At 38.9% G+C, this 25344-nt stretch overlaps 3 protein-coding genes across 3 annotated transcripts; all 3 read right to left on the reverse strand.

The window, feature by feature from the left end:
- Positions 1–755: 755 nt before the first annotated feature.
- LOC124407621 (venom carboxylesterase-6-like) lies at positions 756–13214 on the reverse strand. The gene is made up of 8 exons (XM_046883917.1): positions 12917–13214; positions 10381–10516; positions 9677–10022; positions 9115–9477; positions 8783–8943; positions 8389–8711; positions 8126–8301; positions 756–766 (listed from the first exon to the last, which is right to left on the reverse strand). The coding sequence occupies exons 1-7, from the start codon at positions 13183–13185 to the stop codon at positions 8133–8135; spliced, it is 1767 nt and encodes a 588-aa protein (XP_046739873.1). The 5' UTR covers positions 13186–13214; the 3' UTR covers positions 756–766; positions 8126–8132.
- LOC124407608 (glutamate--cysteine ligase regulatory subunit) lies at positions 2237–5435 on the reverse strand. The gene is made up of 6 exons (XM_046883904.1): positions 5041–5435; positions 4682–4744; positions 4425–4542; positions 4144–4343; positions 3212–3326; positions 2237–3049 (listed from the first exon to the last, which is right to left on the reverse strand). Exons 1-6 carry the CDS (start codon positions 5128–5130, stop codon positions 2892–2894), a joined length of 744 nt encoding a protein of 247 aa, XP_046739860.1. The 5' UTR covers positions 5131–5435; the 3' UTR covers positions 2237–2891.
- A 2040-nt stretch (positions 13215–15254) lies between the features above and the next one.
- LOC124407585 (venom carboxylesterase-6-like) lies at positions 15255–19333 on the reverse strand. The gene is made up of 7 exons (XM_046883867.1): positions 19011–19333; positions 17522–17657; positions 16809–17154; positions 16245–16607; positions 15913–16073; positions 15519–15841; positions 15255–15431 (listed from the first exon to the last, which is right to left on the reverse strand). Exons 1-7 carry the CDS (start codon positions 19277–19279, stop codon positions 15257–15259), a joined length of 1773 nt encoding a protein of 590 aa, XP_046739823.1. The 5' UTR covers positions 19280–19333; the 3' UTR covers positions 15255–15256.
- Between the last annotated feature and the right edge of the window lie 6011 nt (positions 19334–25344).

Genomic DNA, 25344 nt, shown 5'->3' on the forward strand with positions numbered 1-25344 from the left:
CGCAATTTAGTGTCTCAAAAATGAGGTTCGTGTCAGGAATGAAGTTTTCGTTGAATTGTACACTTTATCCTCATAAGACGAAAGGAATTCAAAATTCCATCAGTACATACGCCGGGAGCTTTTGAGCCGATGCGACGCGTGACGTCCCTCGAAGACGAAGTAATCGTTTACACTTGACGGTGAGTTTTTGCGCGGTTTACTCGGAGACGCCTCGATGGATGACTGCACTCTGGTAGTACACGTCGTATAAATTCTGAGTTGCAGGCATTTTGCACATTTCGGAAAAACTTACGCATTTCATGGAATTCGCTGAAATAGCTGCGATAAGTCTTTTGCCGAAGTAATCGTCGCGGTATAATCGCGTCTGTCCGAGCCTTGCGAGCTTGCAAGACATACTTGAATGCGAAATATACAAACGTACACGGGCGCTGAAATGTTAAATCGTAATAACAAGTTGAGTGACGCAAACGTCAACGATAATTCACAGGTGAAATGAAGTAATTTTATTCAAGGATTTTGGTAAAGCTTGAAGATGACGTAATTAATTATCTAGTTGTTGAAAATTTCAGCTAAAGAACAAATTAAAAACATACGTTTCTTAAAAAATTTGATCACGTTGGAAGGTCTTCAAGGAATCTTGAAAGTGTGATATTAGAAAAGTTTCAAAGAAAATTGTTGTACAATTCAGTACGTAAAAGCCTCTGTTAATTGTGCAGATAATTTCGTGGAGATTATTGGTAAAAAATTTGAGAAAGCTGTTGTTCAACTCTTTTCTGTGAAAATGTTGAAGAACTCTTCAAGTTCTGTTACCTAAAACGGTGAAACTTCTCTTATACAATTTTCTGTTAAATATTTCGACCAGTGATCAGAGTTTTGGAATTGTTTTTCCGATCCTAGGATCGTCGAATAGTCAAAAGGAATGAGGCGAAGTCAGGCGTGCGCGTGCGCGCGCAAAGCGGACCGAACAAATAAATGTTGAAAAAGAAGAAGGAAACCGACATTATGTGGCATTTACATACAAAGTATGTCAGACCCGCGGACCAAGGTATAACGTAGTATCCGCGGCTTTCGCATACCCTGCCTTCCAGCGACCGTCGCCCGCCTCCATATATACCAACGTTTACGCTATCCTGCGCCACGAGGGGCGGCTGAACGCAAAAGGGAGATCTAAAGGCAGGAGCATGGCGAAAGAAAAAGAAAAATTCGAGTTTATATCGAGGCGGGCTGCGACGACGGTCACACACGCAAAACGAAGCATACCCAGTGTCTCTAGTGTCCCTGCTGCTGCTGCTGCTGCTCCTGCTCCTGCTCCTGCTCCTGCTCCTTCTGCTGCCTTGCAAACTGCCTATCGGCTACTGCGCCCAGCGATGGCTCCGAACATCCCTCAGTTTGTTTTTCGCGCTCTGATTTCGGCGCCAAGTACCGGCTGAGCGTTTTGATTTTTAAAAATCGGCAGCAAATTTCTACCGCATTTTTTTGCCTCATGTCTTTTTGCGTAGTCGAGCAGCCAAACTTTATATCCTTTTCTTTGCAAAATGATTTTGACTGATTGAATCCGGTGTTACGCCTGTGAGATGCGGGGAGTTCATATCTGTTCCTGAGAAATGCAGTGCGATAGTTAAAAAAAAAAAAAAAGCACAAGAGAAACTTACCGCTATACGTACTCTTTCCAACAATTATACATACTTATTGGCTCCTCAATTTGTGTAAACTCGCTGGCTCGTACCCACCGCTAAATACTGTATAGGACCTCGCCGCATTTGCAGGTTCGCGTTTACTTTTGCGCTCGCTAGCTGCCATCGAAGATTTATGCGTATGAACGATCTTATTGCATACTGATGTTGTTATATCTACAGAGGATTTTTAATCTCCGACTCGATGCAGCGATGCGAGCTCTTTTCCGAATTTATGAACATTTCAAAATCGCCGTGCATAACGGACGGGAAACAGGTTGTAAGTGCCGGAAGTAGACGCAATTATAGATATGGTTTTGAAAGCGCTAAATTGACGCTTTGGCTACTGCTCATATATTTCCAATATTTACCGACATTTGATTAGCAATTGCAAACTATTGCAATCGATTGTTCTAAAAAGACAATACTAGACTGGTAAAAGCCAAAGACTGTGAGCAAACTATACAGAGTTAGGAAGCATCTACTACACGATACTTGGCGTGTCACGAAATATGATAATGTAATTTCTCAATTTCATGTGTGCCAGTAAAAAAACGCAACAATTGTTGCCTAGAACCGTTTATTCACTTCTGTTTTCCAACCCTAATTGGCGTACAGGTTTACAAAATGGGTTTTCGATGGATGAATGACAAAGCACTGAAACATGAGATTCGTTCTCAGGTAGATACAATTTATTTACGTAATTAATATTTATTTTACATAGTCTCGCATAACTTACACGGGGATCTCATGACCTGTCGATTTTTCGAAAAATCCACAAGTGTACTACTTGAAGGTTTGAATCCACCGCGAGTATTTTATTTTTAGTTTTGCCGAAATTTGAATTTTTTTTCATTGCAAATGATCTAAAATTTCTAAATTAGTATAGATTAGACAAATTTTTCATGAGAGTCGTGAAGAAGTATTTCGAGAATCCAAAAAAAGTTCAGCATACAGAAAAAATTGAATGCCGTTTAAACTGTGTCGGAAGAAACGGCTGTGAGTTACACTTCCAGTTGTCAACTGATCTGCGTTCAGGCAATACAAGTATATTTCAGAATATTTAAATTCAGATTTTATCGATTAAATCAGCGGGTCCTGTGGATTTGCGAAATTGATAATCGATTCATGACCTTCGCCTAGTACAAGTCTGAAGTTTAAAAAAAATGAACACATCTTGAGGAAAGTGTTTGAAATATATTTATACGAATGTAGAATCTACCGGTTATTTTGGGTACCGGGCTTATTGATGTAGACGAGATATCCTTTCGTCGAAAGAACGCCCCGACATTTCACGTGAACTTGATACCGCGTTACCCAATGTAAATTGACATTTTTTCCAAACACGTTATACAAGGCAGCTTTCGGCAGGATTTCTAAAACCAAATTAGCTTGTATTAGTGACTTAAAGAAACTAAACGCAAGCGTATCGCTAGTCTGTACTGATAACTGATAAGGAAATCTGATTCAATCAACTTCAGTACACTGTTTACGTAGTTATGTGTGTTTCTCGTAAATAAAAGTATGACATTACTCACGATTTGGATCACTGTGAGTCAGTAACTGAACATCATTTTCTTTGGTGAAGACTTGTAGAGCTGGGGGGACGACGCAACATGTAGCCAGGTTTATTTGAACGATATTAGGCTTTGTCTGAAAGAAACATCAATTCTGTCACCAGGTTGTGGTTAATTTTACATGATACAATTCAGAACATGGAGGGAATGAAAGTCTGACTCGGGTCAGAAGTTTTTGGTAGAAAGGGTTCGTAATCTGACAATGAGTCGAGCTTGCTTCTTTTCGTACAATTGCATTGAAAAATAAGAAAAATCAAAAATACAAGGTCGCTATCTGAATTTTTTAAATACGAGTTTGCATTTCGAATTAGAATGATTTTGAAGCACATGCCTATGTGTACCATCTTGGATAGCAATTTGACGCAAAACGTACACAGAGTTTAATTCAAAGATATCACAATAATGTAAATCCAAGAAGTTATTCTCAAGTAAAGTGAAATGTGTGATTCATACACCGAGAGTAAAATTTTATATAATGGTGGGGCAGATCGATGCAAAAATAAGAATACATCGAAAAATGGCTACATAAGTAAGCATTTTGTACAAACTCACTTCATTGTCAGAGGACAAATTTATCATAATAGATTGTTATGCATACTACTAGGCACAAAGAGCGAAGTGCGTTTTCATAGTTCACAAGAGACAATTTTCAATTCAGATATTCCTTCCATTTCCTGCACAGTGATTGGCTAAAAATGAGAACCAAAGATACGTGTTGTGTGTAGGTATAGCACATTTCGTACTGTTGGAAAACTGTACAGTTTGACAGATGAGAATGTGAGGAAAAAGTTTTAAACTCTGTTCAAGACTCTATAAATTTTGATTTACAGCCGACACATTGCCAATGGTATCAGTGGTCACCATTTCTTGCACAAAGTTATACTATACTGTACATTTGCCCATTGGAAAAGTTGTATAAAGACATCGGTATCGACGTCGCTGACTCCAACAGACGATAATTTGCCAAGCTTGATGTATTCCTCGATCAGAGTCCAAAGGGATTTAAGCGAAGTAAGTATATCATCTGTACTTTCCGGTTTGCTATATGCTATAACCAGCGCCTCAATCGAATCAGTTTGTAGAACGTTGAGCACTGCGAAAAAACAGACTTGTAATACCAGAGATATATGAACGAAACTGTCAATAACAGATATGATAAATTTTGACTTCAAACCTTGATCGAGTGCCTCCTTCAAGGACTCGCTTTTTGGGGATGAAATGAAAACTTTAACGGTGATTTTTAATTCTTTTCTGTCTAGGTCTTTCACACTAGCATCATCCCGACCGATTGCCTGAAAAAAATACGATAAAGATATAATACAGATTGTCAATTTGAATCTTCGGTTCAGGTTTCTAAAAAAATTAATAGTAGAACTGTAGATGAAGGTTTCGACGAACTAAAGCACGCGTAGAGCCTGTGAATATGCTTGCCTTGGTCGAAGCGTTGTCCAGATTCTCAAAATCCGCCAGAGTAATTTTGAGCGTTTCAATAAGCTGTAACATTCAAAGTTTCAACACATTAGTTGTAATCATCTGAGAGGGTGTTTCTATAGTTGTTTAAAGCATTTAAGTCACAGTTATATCTTTTTTAAATAACATAAGGTAAGTGTTGATGTAGATTTCCTGAAAGCTGCAAGCGAACAACGGAATGCAATCAGCTTCACATAACTTGTGTGTCGAAGCATCGCCAAATGAAATGATAAGAAAAATGACACAATGAAATGATAATGTTAATCTCTAGTAGCGACAGAATAGTTTATGAAATTTATTTATTCTTCTGAATGTCAAACCTCGTCGCTAGGATTCTGCCCTGCCTTTTTCTTCACTTCGTTCAGGGATAAAATGTTGCCTGTGTTGATTAGTATATTATGCGACAGCATGATTGACGTAGGTATTAATTCGCCAAATTAAACGGAATATTCCTAGGCGTTATTACGTATCTTATATCTTCCTTCAATTCACTTCGTCCAATTCTATTATCCGAAGGAGATTTCACACCACTCGAAAAATGTTCGAACCGTGTTTGCGCTGCCGCGTCACGAAACGCGGATACTGTCGATCAAGTTTTTACTGTATCGTAAAATCGGAATCTCCTTGAAACGGATTTTCTACTTCAATACACAATTCTGTCATCAACCCGTATAGTATACAGGTGTCAAATGGATTGCTCGATCAGACAGCACACTGCCACACTCCCGTTTTACGAATACTCCACACTTCAGTGTTCACCACGAAGGCGTGATACATTACATATCGTAGTACACACGTATAATTGTAACTACAGTCAGTGCCGTGACTACAGAAAAACCTTAGAGAGCCGACTCACAGGCGCTATCTGGCCCGAACTAGGTTCTCGAAACTAATTATCGACGTAACTGGATGGTAAGCGTGTTCGGTTACCGACCCGTAATTCATCGTATTTACCGTCACGCAGGCGGTAGATAACAGAGCAAAGCATACTTAGTACAGCGAATCGCCGCTGTAGAGGTCTAAGCAAAATTCAAATTTTTATTCGAAGCTTTCGGAGCGCACTGACGAGTTTTATGTGGAGTTTCCACGAGCCCGTCAATATGAAGGGTGAAGTAAGTACTGGCGCTATAGTGTGAATTGTCGAGAAATATCAACACCGAGAGATAACAGGTAAAGCAATTACCGACGGAGGATGGGGGCGACTACGATCAACTGACACGTATATACTCCGCAAATATTCCATGTTTTTAGGACAATGTTTTCATGCTAAATTTATAACTCAATTGGAAAAAAATTTGTATCCAAAGTGATTAAAATCAGTGATTCCTCCTGTATCCCAAGCGATGTCGTTGTTTCGCCATCGGATGCTACCCGCTAACCCTCTTTTCGTTAGTCAATTCCCTCACGCCGCGGAAACTAGGAGGTTCAAACCAGCAATCATAACAACTAGTTCGATCAAACTAGACATTCAAGGTTACATTAACTCGCATAAAACTGAATCTTGGTTTGATTGTTTATATCATCAATATAAAAAAAATGTCAGAAGTCTCCATCGACCCCGCATGTGCAAAAAAAAGTTATCGAATGTCAAAGTTCGCAAAATTGGATATTCGCATTTTTCAGCCGAACGGGAAGTTTTGTCATAAAACGACTGTGTGAATCTCAAAAACTGTGATTCTTAGGAAAAAAATGTAGGGACAATTTTTGTCGATAATTGTATGCTCTACAATTTTTGTCTGGTGTATTTTTATGATAAAACTTATAGTTTGGCTGAAAAATGAAAAGAACCGATTTTTGCAAAGTTTGACCTTGAATAAATTTTTTGTCGGTGATATAAACAATTCGCGTCCCTAATGCCAAAAGGGCGTACTACAGCAGTTAGATAGGAACCCATGCCGAAAGGGCGTATAAAAAAAAATTTTTTTGCCATTTTTCTTAGAATCGCTCAAACCGCAAAGATCTGTAAAAAAAATTTTTTTGATCTACTAAAGTCAAAAGGGCGTATAAAAAAAATCAAGATTTCTCAAAATTTTGAATAAAAATTGCATACTATTGAGTAAAGGAATAAATTAGAAATTATTGTCAAAAACAAAATTGCACGCGCACTGTAATTTCAGTTTATCGGAGAAAAAGAAAGGATATTGAATAAGACAGTAACAGGCAATATTTAAATATTCCTCAATCTCGCGTCTCAGCTACCATATGATAATCCAAACCACGGACTTACAACAGTGAGTGCTCTGCTAGAGATTGTGTTAGAGTTTTTCAAATAATATAACATGATTTGTGGTGACAATTGAAAAAAATTATACGCCCTTTTGGCTTTAGATCACTAAATTTTCGATGTCCTAAAGCCAAAAGGGCGTATAACTTGAGATGTACGCCCTTTTGGCTTTGGACATTTTTTTTTCATTTTTAGGCTTGGAATATATTTGCAAAACGATTGGCACCAAAAAAAAAAAATTATACGCCCTTTTGGTTTTGAAAAGCCAGAATGGCACTCGAATTAAACGAAGATTCAACTTTATGCGAATCAATGTAACCTTACCTCTATTTTTTAGGCCAACTTGACCGGATTAAAAGCGCCCGAGAGATTTGACGGGAGCAAACAGGTCTAAATTACCAACTATGAAAATATATGAAAGATAATGAATGTTGGATGTTTCGGTCAATTTTCAGCGAATATATAAACTTTTTAAAAACTTTTCGGTCGAGCATCCTCAGTTTAGGTGGGGGAGGAATACAAAGAAAAAATTAAAGCCGTCCGAAAAAATTAAAAGAAGAAACTGAGCAAAATTAATAATTGGTGAAAAAAATTGATAAAAACGTACCGTTTTGCCTGCCCAGTTCAGTTTTGGCTGTGGCTACAGAATTCATATAATCTTTTCCATGTTTTTCAAAAATATCGCAATCACTACCAAAATATAATCATTCGTATTCAATGGGCTTTAGAAAAATTTGCAAAAAACTAAAGCTCTTTTTAGAGTCGAAACATCAATAGAAAAAATTGCGGGGCAAATCAAAGGTGCCTGCAATTCTAACACAGCCGTATTACTAACGTAGTAATACTTTTGCGTATCCACGGATTATTTCAGTACCACAAATAAGCATATGAAGGCACAGATTGATATTTAAATGAAACAGTTATATTAATGACGATTTAACGGACCTTGTATGTACAACTTGTGGGTGATGGAATAAGAAAAAAATCAACTATGCGTACGAGTTATGCGCTAGTATTATGATTGTCAAGTATTATAGATAAATTGTCTACAAGGTATTGTAAAATAGGCATACAATATTCCTTGTTACATCCTTTTCAGTTTCCCCGATTGGAAAGTCACAACTAAATATTTAAAAATATAGATGCGTAAATTCTGATAATGAACTGCGGTAAAAACTGACAATAAGTCTACTTCCTAGCAGCGTAGAACTGTTTCCAAAACTGCATTCGCTCTTCATGGAAACCAGTTTTAACCTGGATCCCAGGATCGCGTTCATTACCGATCTGAAGATATTTTTCGTCTGATGAGAATGGTTCCCAAATTGCGTTGTCATTGAGAGCTGCAGTAGTCGGAATCCTGAAAACATGATGCATCGTCGAATATAGTCGATACACAAGTGGTTGTGGGGTGGTGTCTTGTATCGACTCATGGTCCGATATTCACCCATTGATAGCAAACGATGTCCACAGCTCTACCATCGCGTCGGCCACTTTCATGTCAGTCTCACTATATTCAGAGCCCGGTGGCGCAAACATTCCCTCCGGTCCAGGAAGAAGGTAAAGCAGCTCATCGCCGTGTGCCGCGCCCCAATCCTCTGTGTTACCGTCACTGAACTTATAGCTGTAGCTGAAAGTGCCCTGGTAGTCGAAAGTGCAAAAGTATACGGGACTCTTGTAAGCGCGGTTGTTTATGTATTGCTGAATCTCGTTGTACATAGGGTAGATAAGCATGCCATCGGAGATCATGTCAGTCAAATTGTGTATCAGCTGAAAGTAACATTTGTGACACCATAATTGATGGAACTTGAACTTCCATTGTCAATTGTTCCGATTCTTACCAATTTTCTGTCAGCTGTCAGATCGTTCAGGTAACGAGACTTCAGAACAGCAGTTTGGGCATCTACATCAAGTGACCAACGGTCATATCTCAAGAAATCGATTAAGTGCGAGTCAACGTTGTCTAAAAATTGCTGGAACAAGTCTGGCCTATCGTAGTACACTGAAATGATAAACAAGTAAAAGTTTTGGAAAGAGTCAAATACTAAGGAAAAAATGACCGTCTATAAAGTTTCCCCAAATATGCAGGACCTTACGTGCAACCTGATATCTCTGTGTGATTTAAAGATCCATAAAAATGTTCGTTGTTTTATTTTGTTCCACCCATACTTGCCTGCAGTCGCAACAATTCCTTCTTCTTTAGTTACGAGGGCCACCCACGGCAAATCATGCTTTGCCCCTTTGGCCATGATATTCGCTGGAGTATCCGTAATCAATGCACCTTCTACGTCAGGTTCGACAACAGGAAACCAAACTATAGAGCCGAATGATGTTATGTCTTTCAACACTACGTCTTTTTCGTACAAGTATGAACCATTGAAAGTCCTCAGGCAATTAACAAGGGCGGTTGACGTGTTGGTTGGACAACTAAGATATTCGCCCAACTTGGTGGCTCGCCTGGCGGCCACTGAATATGGTTCAGGACCAAAATTCGAGGTTGCCGGTCCACTGTGTGTCATGTATTGGTGGAAAAGCCCTAAAAAGTGTGCGTTATATCAATCGCCAAATTTTTAATATGTATTCAGTGGAAACAAATTCAGTTTCATCATGGATCTCTCTTACAATTGAAAGCGCTAACTTCGGTGTAGTAACAATGCGATGAATACATTGACCACCGAAAAATGATCGTTACATACCATAGGTAAATTTTGATTCAACTAACCAATTCCACTCACCTTTTGTTAAAGGAGATGCACTTAAAATGTGAACGCTAGCGGAGCCTGAACTTCCACCAAAGACAGTCACACGACTTGGATCGCCACCGAAATACTCGATGTTTTTTTGGGTCCATCTCAGAGCTTCGACTATATCTTTCAGTAAATTATTTCCAGGTGATACTTCGTCACCGGTACTCAAAAATCCTAGTATCCCGAAACGATAGTTCGGCACTACAAGGACTATGTCCTTATTGAGAAGGAATTCTGGACTCCATCGGTCAGGCGTGCTCGTTCCAAATCTGAATTGTCCACCATAGATGTAGACCATTACCGGCAGTAACGTAGAGTTTTTGCTCTTAGGAATCTGCAAAGATGTCCTAGGATAATTCCGGTAATTTTGTTTTCTCACTCGTTATAAGCCTGAATTTCCCACCGTATATGAACACCATTACCTATAGTAATAGGCAATAGTCAAATTCTTTGTAAAAATGATCAAAGCTGATCTTGTTTGCTGTCTGATACGACGATATCCTAAGTGCTCCAGATGTTTAAATACTAAACTCACAATCAAGTCAATTTCAAATGCACAAGTCTTCAATTCAAAATTTGTGAATCTCCCGGAACGGCTAGTACAGTTTTCAAGATGAAAAATTTGAAAAGATAGTGGTGAAACTTCAAGCTCCTTAAGATATGAAAATGCAGTGAGCACGATTGCATTATACCTGCGGCGTATAAACATTAAGATAGAGGCAGTCCTCATCTCCTATGAGCTTGTTCTCGTGCTGAATACATGCGTTAGGCATGCGGCTAGCATCCAGAGTCCCTCTCCAAGGACCTGCGGGTACAGCTTGTTTGAACCTGCATCGGAATAATGAGAAAAATTAATGTTCATGAGCTTCTGCAACGATTGAACTCCCAATGATAGGTGATTGTTAGGTCAACTCGAGGCTGGATAGTTTCGCCAATTTTTCGTCCTCGATTCTGCACATATTTTCTTGAGTATATTCAATTATGTATTTCAGTGGTTTAGCGGACTCCAAAAGCAATTGAAATGTGTAAAATCCAAACAATTAAATATGAGCAGAGTACTATGCTCTGCGGGTGAGAATCCTTCTTTGTGTATCTGGCAACATAGTATTTTATCATTGAGAGAAAATAGTCTCATCAGAATACCCGTTATACTAAGGTAATTAACCAGAATTGAGATCTTCCACACATCCCACCTAATACATTTGTTTTTTTTTTTATCTATTCAATATGCACGGCATGAGTTCGGGGGGGGGGGGGGGGGGTGCTAAATCCTCACTTCATTTGAAATCCGTATCAATGTAAATGAATTGGTTTTATCCTCATCTGTAGTATGCATGAATCTAAACTTATGAAATTAATGACATTATCATAACGAATACCCGTTTAACTTCACTATTTATACCGTATATATATAGGGGAAAGTCGGCTAAGTCGTACCACTATGGGCTTTTCGATTTTTCAAATTTTTTCCATTACTCAAATGGCAACAAATCAATTTTTTTCGTAATCTACACTTCTTTAGGAATAACTAAAAAAATTAGCGTAATTTCAAATTATATATGAAGGGGGAAAAACAATTTTTTTTTGAATCTCTGCAAACGGTACGACTTAGCCAACTGGTAGGGTAAGTCGTAACACCGGTAAGGTAAATTGTACCACCCTAAAATTCAAGGAAATATGATTCATAACCCATTTTAAGTTGAATCTATAATGCAGTAGTTTTTCATATAACATATCGAAGCTTCATAATATTTCATTATTGTTGATATCGTTCATCATACATTGTAGTAACATTGTTCGATATTGCACTTTTTCAATGTTCTTAACGTAATTGAGTAACGATAAATCAAATTTATGTCTAAAATATGTAGGCTTACATTTGTAATAATATTAATAGTAAGGACTTATAACTTATTTCTAATTTAAACGTAGGTTTCGGAATATCATATATTCTACAAGTTTCACTCAATCCATAGTCTCCATTTTTATATGCCATGAGCGCCCTTGACATATCCTCTTGGGACCACGAATGATATTTTCTTTTTCCGGACATTTTGAAAAGTTCACTGCACCGGAAATCATAAAAATGTTCAATAGAGCACACCTTTCCAACGAATACATTTTTTTTATAAAGCTCTATCAAAGTAACTTGAGTCAGGTAAATCGTACCGGGGCACACTCCCAAGTATGCCCCGGTACGATTTATCCGACTAAAAATGGTACGATTTGCCCGACCCCGCAGTATTTCCTCCAAACTTTTCTTACTTCACATATAACTATCATAACCTTAATGTCAAAGCGTCAAAATACTCGGAAAGAACTACACTTGCATACTGTACATGATACAATGCATTATTTGGTTTCTTATTAGCGCAGCGGCCTTACGGCCAAACCCCGAAAACTACATCAAGTACCAGTGAAATAAACAATTGAACGTACCTTCACGAGACGTTGTTTCACGCGCCTCTTCTTTCGGATCGGCGTTTGCCGTCGCTCAGAGTTCAAGTTTAAGTCACGTGATGGCGGATATTTTCCACGGTCTTTGAGATATTGAAGTGGTACGATTAACCTGACGGTACGACTTAGCCGACTTTCCCCTATGACCGTAACTAGTCCCGTAGCGCGTGACGTGTGAGACTACGAAACGGGAGGACCTGATTTCCAATGGAGGCGGATCGATTCTACTGAAATCAGTTCTACAGGAAAAATGTTCTACACAATAGGTTATACAGACTCGTTTCTACGGAAATTCATGTCTACAGAATATTTTTTTTACACAACATTGTTCGACAGAATGGTTTGCCAGTTTTCTAATCCAACACAGTAACACAACACACCCACAAATTCAACATTAAGAATTTAAATTGTCGAAAGATCTGATGTCGAATATTTTTTGGTAAAAAAATTCTTCTGTAGAATAAATCATGCAGGCCTATTCCTGTTGCTAACCTCGAATTTTAGTCGAAAAATATTTCTGTAGAAATGAGTCTGTAGAACATTCATCCTTTAGAACTGATTTCTGAAGAGACGATCTGCAATCATATAAATTCACAGCCAGTCGATGAGGAGCCGAGCGGCAGCTCGCAAAAATTGCAAGACTGGTCCCGTCGTTCAGGCTCCGAATCGGCGAGTTGAGGTTTGAACTCAGTCTGGCTGCACCCGGGCAACGTCGTCTGCATCGCCTATACAGCGATAGACGACGTGCAACTTTGAGTTACTCCTACAAACCTAAGATCTCCAATCGGTGGCTCGGCAAACGGGACTCCAATGAAGGCTGAGAATCTTCTACCAAAGTGTGTGACCATATTTATGCCCTTAAGTCTCCCTTGTGGTGTCGTCGTTTCCGGACGCGTCCAATTCTCGCCAGCGGGAATGTCCCCATTTTTTGTTGGAATAACACCAAAGATCGTCAGACAAGCGATTAGTAAAATAGCCACCAACAGACACGCGGCTGCTTTATACCAGCACGGACGCGAAGCCATCGAACATACAGACATGATTACTCTTTGGCACTAGTCGCAAGTGATGCTCGGGAAAAAGCTCAGCCTGAGTTACTCCATCTTGTGAGAAGAAAAGATGTCATGTCATAATGAAATACAATGTCGTTAAGTAACAACGCCTTGAAATTAATTCGCCATCTCATCTCAAGTTATAAGCACGCGAATCGCCAAATTATATACATTCGAGTATATGTATGTATATTGTATGTACCTACAAGTTTCATAATCTGTGTTTTCCCATTAAGCAATTCGATGAGATTGAATTTATATGTGAGATAACAGAAAAATAAGGGAGCCGAGCAGCGCTGGCTCGAAGGCTATTTTTCATGCGTGCAAAGTGATAAGCAGCTGCTCTCGTGTAAGTGCGCAAATAGCGCAAATATTTGAATTACATATTCATCTATTCACCTTATATCATAATCACATATACAAGTTATTGCATTTGTGTTTGAAGAATATTTTTCAGTGAATTTTCAACCATCCTTATGAATTTGGACGCTGCGAAATTCAGAGGGTGAGAGTCGCAAAATAACCAAAAGTTGGAATATAGTTTTTTTTAGTAAGAGTTCGCTTTCCCAGCGTCCTGAAAAACAATTCATCAATGAAATTCATTTAGGGAAATTTTTTTCCATATCTGAATCAATATAATTCTTACTACGATTGGAAATGTTGAAAATCTACGTTTGCTTCAGAAGGATATCTGTATCACGTTTCGAGGTTATATTGGTTTTATTGAAACAACAAAAACTAAGCTTATCTGATAAATCAACTGCAAATAACAATAAATATCAAAAAAATAATCTAAAAATATTATTTTTTTCTGTCAAAATATTCAAAATTTAATCATAAACTATATTTAGATGTTAATAATTTGACTGAAAATGTCCTTTCACATTTTCAAATATCAATATGAATATTATTTATCAATATAATAATTCAATTAGAATTAAGTTTTATTTCTTATATAGTAAAACTACTTATTAATCTTCCTCCTTATCTTCATCAATAACGGTTGTAATATTGTCTTTATTAAATGATGAGTTTAGTATTGCAGCTTGTCTAGAGATTTCAGACCGAAATCGTACGTATGATGAATAAAAAATTACTGCAGCAACGTGTGAACAACGACCGATAGACCTAAGTCCATTTGCACAATCCGGTGAAAAAAATGGTGTCGCAAGTCACTCATTTTGTAAGTAGATCGAAAAAATTGTTGCTCTGTGAATTTGCGTTGTTAGGTGGCAAGAAGGAGAAAAAGTTAATTGATAGCGCTACGATTTTCAGATCGATTTTTCTCGAAAACGACACAGAATTAGGTGCTTCTGCTTGGCCTGTGGTTTGCTATTTTGTATTATTTTTCAATCCCAGAAAGACCCTGACAACCGTGGCCCCAAGCTCGTGCCCTCCCCTTGTCAGTAGAACCAACATATCCTCAAACCATGATCCAGATATCCTTCTAGGGCCAATTCACTATATGCTTAAGGTCCTAAGACCTTTACGTAAAGGCAAAGAAACCACAGCCGAAAATCTTCAATGAAAATACGTGCAATGAAAACTCAGTGCAAACGTGCTGCATGAATATCGCATAATTGATATTTCAAGCACACTTTCACGCGCGTTCGAGATCAAGTTTTAAATTCCAATATACAATTATCACTGACGTAATAATACTTTGGCTTACTCATGAATTAAACTTTTCATGAAATATTTGCTCACTGTGAATTGGATCTCTGAAATGGATCCACGCAGATTTTTAATACCACAAATAAGCATCCGAGGGCACAGGTTGATATTTCAACGAAGACACGAATATAATAATAACGATTTATCGAACGTTGAATGTACGACTTGTGACTGGTGGAATAATAAAAAATGCATTACGAATTCGCATGATGCGTTAGTATTATGATTATCAAGTATTATAACCAAATTTCGTATATGCATGGCATCCTAAGATAGGCATAAAATATTCAGTGTTACATATCTTTCAGTTTCCTTGACTAGTGAGTTACAACGACATACTTGCAAATATGGATGCATGAATTCTGATCAGCAACTGCAGTACGAGTTAAATCCTCTTCCTAGCAGCATAGAATTGTTTCCAAAACTGCATTCGCTCTTCGTGGAAACCACGTTTAACCTGAATTCTGGGATCGAGTTCATTACCGATCTGCAGATATTTTTCGTCTGATGAGAATGGTTCCCAAATTGCGTTGTCATTGAGAGCTGCAGTAGTCGGAATCCTGAAAACATGATGCATCGTCGAATATAGTCGATACACAAGTGGTTGTGGGATGGTGTCTTGTATCGACTCATGGTCCGATATTCACCCATTGATAGCAAACGATGTCCACAGCTCTACCATCGCGTCGGCCACTTTCATGTCAGTCTCACTATATTCAGAGCCCGGTGGCGCAAACATTCCCTCCGGTCCAGGAAGAAGGTAAAGCAGCTCATCGCCGTGTGCCGCGCCCCAATCCTCTGTGTTACCGTCACTGAACTTATAGCTGTAGCTGAAAGTGCCCTGGTAGTCGAAAGTGCAAAAGTATACGGGACTCTTGTAAGCGCGGTTGTTTATGTATTGCTGAATCTCGTTGTAAATAGGGTAGACGAATTGGCCGTCGGTGATCATGTCGGTTAAATTACGTATCAGCTGAAAGTAACATTCGTGACACCATAATTCATGGAATTCGAACATCTATTGTCAGTTGTTCCGATTCTTACCAATTTTCTGTCAGCTGTCAGATCGTTCAGGTAACGAGACTTCAGAACAGCAGTTTGGGCATCTACATCAAGTGACCAACGGTCATATCTCAAGAAATCGATTAAGTGCGAGTCAACGTTGTCTAAAAATTGCTGGAACAAGTCTGGCCTATCGTAGTACACTGAAATGATAAACAAGTAAAAGTTTTGGAAAGAGTCGAATACTAAGGAAAAAATGACCGTCTATAAAGTTTCCCCAAATATGCAGGACCTTACGTGCAACCTGATATCTCTGTGTGATTTAAAGATCCATAAAAATGTTCGTTGTTTCATTTTGTTCCACCCATACTTGCCTGCAGTCGCAAAAATTCCTTCTTCTTTAGTTACGAGGGCCACCCACGGCAAATCATGCTTTGCCCCTTTGGCCATGATATTCGCTGGAGTATCCGTAATCAATGCACCTTCTACGTCAGGTTCGACAACAGGAAGCCAAACATAAGGGCCGCTTAAATTCATTTGTTTCAACACCACCTCTGTTTCGTACAAGTATGAACCATTAAAAGTCCTCAGGCAATTAACAAGGGCAGTCGACGTGTTGGTTGGACAATCAAGATATTCGCCCAACTTAGTAGCTCGCCTGGCGACCACTGCAAACGGTTCAGGAGCATGAGGCGAGGTTCCTGCTGCACTATGTGTCATGTATTGGTGGAAAAGCCCTGAAAACGTTTGCGTTATATCAAACTGCCAAATTTTTAATATACATTCAATCGAAACAAATTCAGTTTCATTATGGATCTCTCTTACAATTAAAAGCGCTAACTTCGGTGTAGTAACAATGCGATGAATACATTGACCACCGAAAAATGATCGTTAAGTACCATAGGTAAATTTTGCTTCAACCAACCAATTCCACTCACCTTTTGTTAAAGGAGATACGCTCAACATGTGAACGCTAACGGAGCCTGAACTTCCACCAAAGACAGTCACACGATTTGGATCGCCACCGAAATACTCTATGTTTTTTTGGGTCCATCTCAGAGCTTCGACTATATCTTTTAGTAAATTATTTCCAGGTGATACTTCGTCACCGGTACTCAAAAATCCTAGTATCCCGAAACGATAGTTCGGCACTACAAGGACTATGTCCTTATTGAGAAGGAATTCTGGACTCCATCGGTCAGGCGTGCTCGTTCCAAATCTGAATTGTCCACCATAGATGTAGACCATTACCGGCAGTAACGTAGAGTTTTTGCTCTTAGGAATCTGCAAAGATGTCCTAGGATAATTCCGGTAATTTTGTTTTCTCACTCGTTATAAGCCTGAATTGCCCACCGTATATGAACACCATTACCTATAGTAATAGGCAATAGTCAAATTCTTTGTAAAAATGATGAAAGCTGATCTTGTTTGCTGTCTGATACGACGATATCCTAAGTGCTCGAGACGTTTTAATACTAAACTGTCTAAACTCACAATTAAGTCAATTTCAAATGGACAAGTCTTCAATTCAAAATTTGTGAATCTCCTGGAACGGCTAGTACAGTTTTCAAGATGAAAAATTTGAAAAGATAGTGGTGAAACTTCAAGCTCCTTAAGATGTGAAAATACAGTGAGTACGATTGCATTATACCTGCGGCGTATAAACATTAAGATAGAGGCAGTCCTCATCTCCCATGAGCTTGTCCTCGTGCTGAATACATGCGTTAGGCATGCGGCTAGCATCCAGAGTCCCTCTCCAAGGACCTGCGGGTACAGCTTGTTTGAACCTGCATTGGAATAATGAGAAAAATTAATGTTTATGAGCTTCTGCAACGATTAAACTCCGAATGATTGGTGATTGTTAGGTCAACTCGAGGCTGGATAGTTTTGCCAATTTTTCGTCCTAGATTCTGCACATATTTTCTTGAGTATATTCAATTATGTATTTCAGTGCTTCGAGTTGTGATCAATGCAAATCAACTCAGATAAAATCCGCCAAGAGCTATTACCGATGGTTTAGCGGACTCCAAAAGCAATTGAGATGTGTTAACCAAATAGGGGAACCTTCTCTGTTTACCTGGCAACATAGCATCTCATCATTGAGAGAAAATAGCCTCATCATAAACCCCGTTATCGTAAGGTAATTAACCAGAATTCAGATCTGCCATACACCTCCTCAAATACATTTTTTTTTTATTTAAAATGCACGGCATGAGTTCGGGGGGAGTAATAAATTCTCACTTCATTTGAAGTTCGCATTAATGTAAACGAATTGTTTTTATCCGAATCTGTAGTATACATGAATTTAAACTCATGAAATCAATTACATTATCATAACGAATACCCGTTTAATTTCACTATCCATACTGTATATTACCGTAAGTAGTAACGTAGCGCATGAAGTGCGAGACTACCGAACGGGAAGACCCGATTTTTCAAATGGAGGCGGATCGTTTCTACAGAATTCAGTACTTCAGGACAAATGTTCTACAGAATCGGTTACAGATTCCTTTTTATAGAAATATATTTCTACAGAATATTTTTGTACAGAACATTGTTCTACAGAATGGTTTTATAGTTTTACAAATCCAACACAATTACTGTTCCACACAGCGCACATACAAATTCAATATTGAGAATTTCAATTACATTATATCAAATTCAGTGAAATCAAAATGCACGAAATTAACGATCAAACGTATGATTCTGATAATCTGATGATTGCTCTGAACGTGTGTTGCGTCATACACATGCTGTCGAAAAATATCGTGTAGAAGATTATTCTGTCAAACACTTCTTTTGTAAAATAAATCATGCAGGCTTATTCCTGTTGCCAATCTCGAATTCCATTTGAAAAATATTCTGTCGAAAAATATTGCTGTAGAAATGAGTCTGTAGAAATCTGTAGAAATTCATCCTTTAGAACTGATTTCTGTAGAAACGATCTGCAATCATTAAAATTCAAGCCCGTCGATGAGGAGCCGAGCGGCAGCTCGCAAAAATTGCAAGACTGGTCCCGTCGTTCAGGTTCCGAATCGGCGAGTTGGGGTTTGAACTCAGTCTGGCTGCACTCAGGCAACGTCGTCTGCGTCGCCCATACAGCGATAGATGATTTGCAACTTTGAGTCACTCTTACAAACCTAAGATCTCCAACCGGTGGCTCGGCAAACGGGACTCCAATGAAGGCCGAGAATCTTCTACCAAAGTGTGTGACCATATTTATGCCCTTAAGTCTCCCTTGTGGTGTCGTCGTTTCCGGACGCGTCCAATTCTCGCCAGCGGGAATGTCCCCATTTTTTGTTGGAATAACACCAAAGATCGTCAGACAAGCGATTAGTAAAATAGCCACCAACAGACACGCGGCTGCTTTATACCAGCACGGACGCGAAGCCATCGAACATACAGACATGATTACTCTTTGACACTAGTCGTAAGTGATGCTCGGCAAAAAGCCCAGCCTGAGTTACTCTATCTTTTGACAAAAAAAGATCTCATGTCATAATTGAATACAATATAGATAGTTAAGTAACAGCGCCTTGGAATTAATTCGCAACCTCATCTCAAGATATGCATACACGAATCGCAAAATTATATATATATATATATGTGTATATGTATGTATATATGTATATATATATATACACCCACACAAATCTTATTATGTGTGTTTCGTTATTAAGCAATGTGACGAGATTTGATTCACATCTGAGATAACAACAACGAGGGAGCCGAGCTCGCCGCCTTGAATGCTGTTCTTTATGCGTGCAAAGTAATAAAGAACTGATCCTGTACAAATGTACATATAGAACATTCAAATGTTTGAATTACAGACTCATCCATTTATCGTATAACGTAACCATATATACAAATTAGGTGCACACGTAGAGCATTCAAATATTCGAATTAAATACTTATTCATTCCGTTATGTAAACTCTTTCGCTCTCAAGCCTGCAAAGTCTTGATTGCTCCCCGGTCAAGATCTGGTTCATAAGCAACATCATTCTGAATTGATATAATTGCCTGTCCATCTGATCGTTCTTGATTCGTTGTCGACTGCGAACAGTTTTTATTAATTTTTGACTGTAATGAACTATATTGTATGTCAGCAACAGTCACTGGCATTTGTCAATAATATTCTCAACGGAACTAAAACTTTTGGAAAAAAAGACGTGAATATACATATGGGATATTCCATATTAATTCTACAAGGGTCTGAGCCTCACTTTCTTAGATTTGCGTCGCAATTTTTTATATTGAGGTTCCAACTCTAAAGCCATTCCAATTTATTTTCAGATTGCCACTTTTACGCCCCCCTGACGCCCCTAGAGCTTCATAATGATGATATAAGTATTGACGGTGAGTACGACAGTTTGAAATAAAAAAAATAAAAAATTGTCTCAATTCTGTAGCCAGAACCAATAATATCCCAACCAAAACTGAAGTGAGTATACAAAAGGGCAATTCTTTCAGACAGTTACTAATTTTTGTTCAGTTTTTTGATTTTGTTTTTGAATTTTCAGGGTTTAATCAATCTTTTTCCACTCAGCAACTGTGTAGAAAAAATATTCATAATAGTTTGACAAAAATTAATAAAAAACTACCGTCTTGCCGGTCCACTTTAATGTTGGTTGGGAGATTTTTTCGTTGTGACCATAGAATTTATATAATCTTGTCAATTATTCTCAAAATTCATTTTGCTCTCCTTCAGATCATGAAATTTGAAGATCTGCAGGACATTTCCGTAAATCATTCTGCGTACGAAGTTTCATAGCTCATGTTTTCCAAATAAAAATCCAATTATCGCATGAAATGGTTGTGGTTGTTCAAGTCACTCGTCTACCGAGTTTTTTGCTACATCTATAATTCTATTGTTTTTAAAATTGTATCCTCAATTTCTGTTCAGCGTTCGTTATAGGTTTATTTTGCGACTCGTATGCAGATGGTCTTTTTACACAACGAATTTGTGATTTAATTTCAAACTCTGCCGAAAGATCTATTTCTGCAGCTAAGGAACCGTTCAAATATTATGTAACCTTTTATCGGTCCTTTCTGACCCCTTCGCGTCTGTATAACAGATCGTGCCAATCGATTCACGAACACCCTCCCTCCCCCCCGCATCTATTTTGTAACATTGAACTTAATAATCTTCAATACGATAACTTTTTTTATAAACCAAGTGGAATTGATTAATTGATAAGTTTATTTATGCCGCGCCGTGACCTTTAGACAATCATTAGTTGAACGAAGATAATAATATTACGTAATACTAGTTATAAATATTATATCCATTTAATGAGGCTGAGAACAATATTATAATAATTTCTTAATGCTAGTTACAGCATTTTGTGAGTAGTTCATTGGAAGTGAGTAAACATAATCATATAAAGCGCTAACGGTAGAGAGTGGGAGGAAGGGAGATAGATAGATATAGTTTTATTATGCCTTGGCCTAGCAAGCCCCTGGGGCAAGGCAACATACAGTATGTTGTACTAATAATCACATTTTTTTTGTTTCTTACATTGCACTACACCAAATTAGGACACAGCACAAAAGGCCGCAATAACAGTAGCTGGAGCGCACAAGATATGAACGAAGCGAAAACGCCAAAGACATCCGTTACCACAATGTTGGAGTATGGCAGGGGCTGTTGGCTTAGTGTTACTCCCGATCATAGCCTAAATGTAATTTCCGTACAGAAGCTAGCCTCCACTGCTAGAAGGTAGTCGTACAGCTAAGGCTTAAATTTTTCAATACTTAGTGAATTTTTTTTTGATAACGGTAAACTCTTTCAGAAGCAAATCGCCGACACAGTTAAGTAATTTTGATACGTAGCAGTCCTGGCAAAAGGCACAGCTAGCGGTGGACCCCGGTCTGCAGCTGTCAGCCTTAAGGGCCGGCGACTGTGACAGTTCGCTTCAGGGAATAACTTCCGTAAATAAGACGGCGAGAACGATGCAAGAACTTGGTAGAGAACTGAGCTAAGAAGGTACAGCCGACGGTCGACAATTAACAGCCACCGCAATCTACATCGATAGGGTGTAATATGCACATCCTTTCCTAAGTTGAAGACGAAGTTTACTCCGGCGTTGACTAATCTCTGGAGTTTGAGGTTAACATAATTTGTGGCATCATAGTATGTTAAGCTGCAATAGTCGATGTGGGGTAGAATCAACGCTTGGACAAGCATTGCTTTCATACGAGAAGAAAGAACATGACTATTATGCTTCAGCCTATGCAACGTTGCATGAACTTTACCCAATTGCGCCACGTGCCGGTTTCACGTAAGATCGGATGCTATATGAACCCCTAGATTGCGAACCAAGTCAACGGAGGGCACAGGCTATTCGTTAATGAGAATGGGTGGAAGGTTTTGGCTCTTTAGTTCCTTAGTATACATGGAACTTCCCAGAATTATCGTTTTGGTTTTTGCAACATTTAGTTTCAGGCCATTTGTCAGGGCCCAACCAGCATCGACCTCAGCGTCGTAATTCATTTTGGCAATTACCGAGACAGAGAGAGAGAGAGGTCGAGCGAGCGAGGGCGGGAGGGAGGGAGGAAGGGGGAGAGAGAGAGAGAGAGCAAGATGGCACTGTGAACGTCTAGTCAAGGGAACAGATATTATTGGTCAAGCATCCAAATCTTGACTTTGCCGGAGTGTACTCACACGTCAAAAGGATGAAAAAAAATGGGAATTTCACAGCTTCTGGCATTCAATAAAGTTACGTAACGAATGATTTTTGCTCCCCTCCCCCAACGTAACATTATCGTAACGCCTGCAGTCCACAGCCCCCTCCCCCCCTCTCCCCCCCCTTGCCCATTTCTCATAGCTCTGACCAGATCAACAATTTTGCAAGAATTCATTACTGTTTCTTAATGACTGGGTTCACGTTGAAGTATGTAGACTTTTACAGCACTTTACTGGATATATAGATTTCATGTATAATTTTGATACATCATCGCTTTGACTGCATCTATGCCACTCTCCCATCGGGTTTCCCTGAATAGTTTGACAGTAAAATTTGAAGCACATCATAGTAAGACATTTCATTTCCTGTGTAGAAGCTGAGAAGTAATTATAATAACTCTGGACAACATGAAAAAAAACACTGCTTCAAAGTTATGATTGGCAGCATCCTTCAGCACCAAATTCAACGAATGCACGCAACAAGGTACAAAAAATACTCTCCAACTGATATTTCTGATTCTGCTTTGCACTTTGCGACGGTTTGCGCTTATATTCGCTTGTCGTGTCCTTGTTCGAGCATATGCATCACAAGTAGCTTCAAGTTTCATAGTAATTCAGTAATTATTTTTTCTCACGTCAGTCATATCTTGTTATTTATATGAAAATTGGAACACAGAGGTGTAGAAGTTGTTCAAATAGCTAAAGCGAAAGTAATATGAATGTAGGATAGGTGATCGTTAAGAATAAGTGATTTATATGTTATATCAAAATTATGTCGATATAGTGCGTCAATAAATTCATGCCAGCATTTTTCTAATCGTAAAAATTTTTGCCAGAAGCCCAAAGGGTTAGCCCTTACTTTTTTCGTGAATGAAATTGTTTTGTCTCAGAATCTTCTTCTATGACTCTTTATTGACGAATCAGACATGGAGAACCGCAGGAAAGACATGAAAATACCTAACGACTAACACACCGTTGAGGAAATTACAAAGAAACCACTCAGAAAGTTGTTTGTTCATTTATTTTGATTCGGGTTGAATGTGACGATACAATGTTATACATGTCGTAACGGGAAAGGACCGTTTCTACAAGTCGTTTCTACAAGTGCCAATACCGAGAAGTTCGTTTCTACAAGTGGCGATCCTACAAGTTCGTTTCTCCCGAAGAGTTCGTTTCTACAAGTTGCAATCTTACAAGTTCGACCGAGAGGTTCGTTTCTACAAGTTGCGATCCTACAAGTACGACCGGGCGGTTCGTTTCTACAAGTTCGACAGGGTGGTTCGTTTCTACAAGTTGCGACCGGGCGGTTCGTTTCTACAAGTTCGTTTCTACAAGTGACCGAGCGGTTGGTTTCTACAAGTCGCAGTCCTACAAGTTCGTCCGAAAGGTTCGTTTCTACAAGTGGAGGTCAAATAATTTAAATTGAATTAAATTAGATTGAATTAAATTAAATTAGAATGTACGGAATCGACGGAGGCGCTCGGTCGCTTGTAGAAACGAATTTGTAGAAACGAACCGCTCGGTAGCTTGTAGAAACGGCACTTGTAGAAACCAACCGCCCGGTCGTACTTGTAGGATTGCAACTTGTAGAAACGATCCTCTCGGTCGAACTTGTAAGATTGCAACTTGTAGAAACGAACTCTTCGGGAAAAACGAACTTGGAGGATCGCCACTTGAAGAAACGAACTTCTCGGTATTGGCACTTGTAGAAACAAACTTGTAGAAACGATACCCTCTCGTCGTAACGTGCGAAGGTGCATTGCACCTATGCGAAGAGCAGAACCTTATATATTTTCACAATTTTCATTAATTACTAACTCATATATTACTTTTCGTATGCTCCTTAGGGTTGAATGTGTTGTACTCCTTCATCCTGAGATAATACTCACCTTTGCTGCTTCTTGATGTGCTTTGTTATTATTTATACACTTGTTTACACATTATACACTGACATCCGAACACTTGTACTGGGATTTAGGTGTAATAAAGATACTGAAATTGAAGTAAAGCTGAATTCCCTAGCTATGAATTCGTTATTTCCCTTCCCAATCCGCACTAATTGAACCCCCAGAAACTCGAAAACGCAGCAGAAAACAGCGTAGAATCAGCATCAGAAGAATGACGATGAAAAGACCGGTAGCAGTGATATGATAAGGAGGGTGTTCCGTTTTCCAACTGTTACTCTTGATCGGTTGCTCGCAGCGCATTGGGACTGCATTTGGTCGGTTTCTTATGCAAAATAACGTCGGAATGGGGCATGAAGGAATTGGTCTCAGCAATTTTCGGAAACGTGAAATTTTTCGCCAGAAATCCGAAGGGGTGGGCCTAACTTTTTGGTCATTTTTAGAGCTGAAAAGTTGTCGTGTAATTCGACCAACAGAAACTCAGAAAACACATGAAAAAGAGCGTAGGACCAACAGCAGAGAAATGACGATGAAAAAATGCAGTTTTTCGGCTGTAACTTTTCAGGCGCTAATCGCAGCGCATTGGGACTGCGCTCAATCGATTTCTCTCGCAAAATTACGTCGGAATAGTGCCCTGAGAAATGATTTGCAGCCTTTTTCGGAATCGTCGAAATTTTTGACAAAAATCCAAAGGGGTTAGCCTTAGTTTTTTCTCGATTTTCGGAGCCGAAAATTTCGCGTCTTCGAATCGATTTGTATGACCCTTTCTAGGGTAATTCGACCACCAGGAACTCAGAAAACACATAAAAAATAGCGTAGGACCAACAGCAGAGAAATGACGATGAAAATATGCAGTTTTTCGGCTGTAACTTTTCAGGCGCTAA

This window comes from Diprion similis, chromosome 6 (genome assembly GCF_021155765.1).
Source record: "Diprion similis isolate iyDipSimi1 chromosome 6, iyDipSimi1.1, whole genome shotgun sequence".
Classification (NCBI taxonomy): Eukaryota; Metazoa; Arthropoda; class Insecta; order Hymenoptera; family Diprionidae; genus Diprion; species Diprion similis.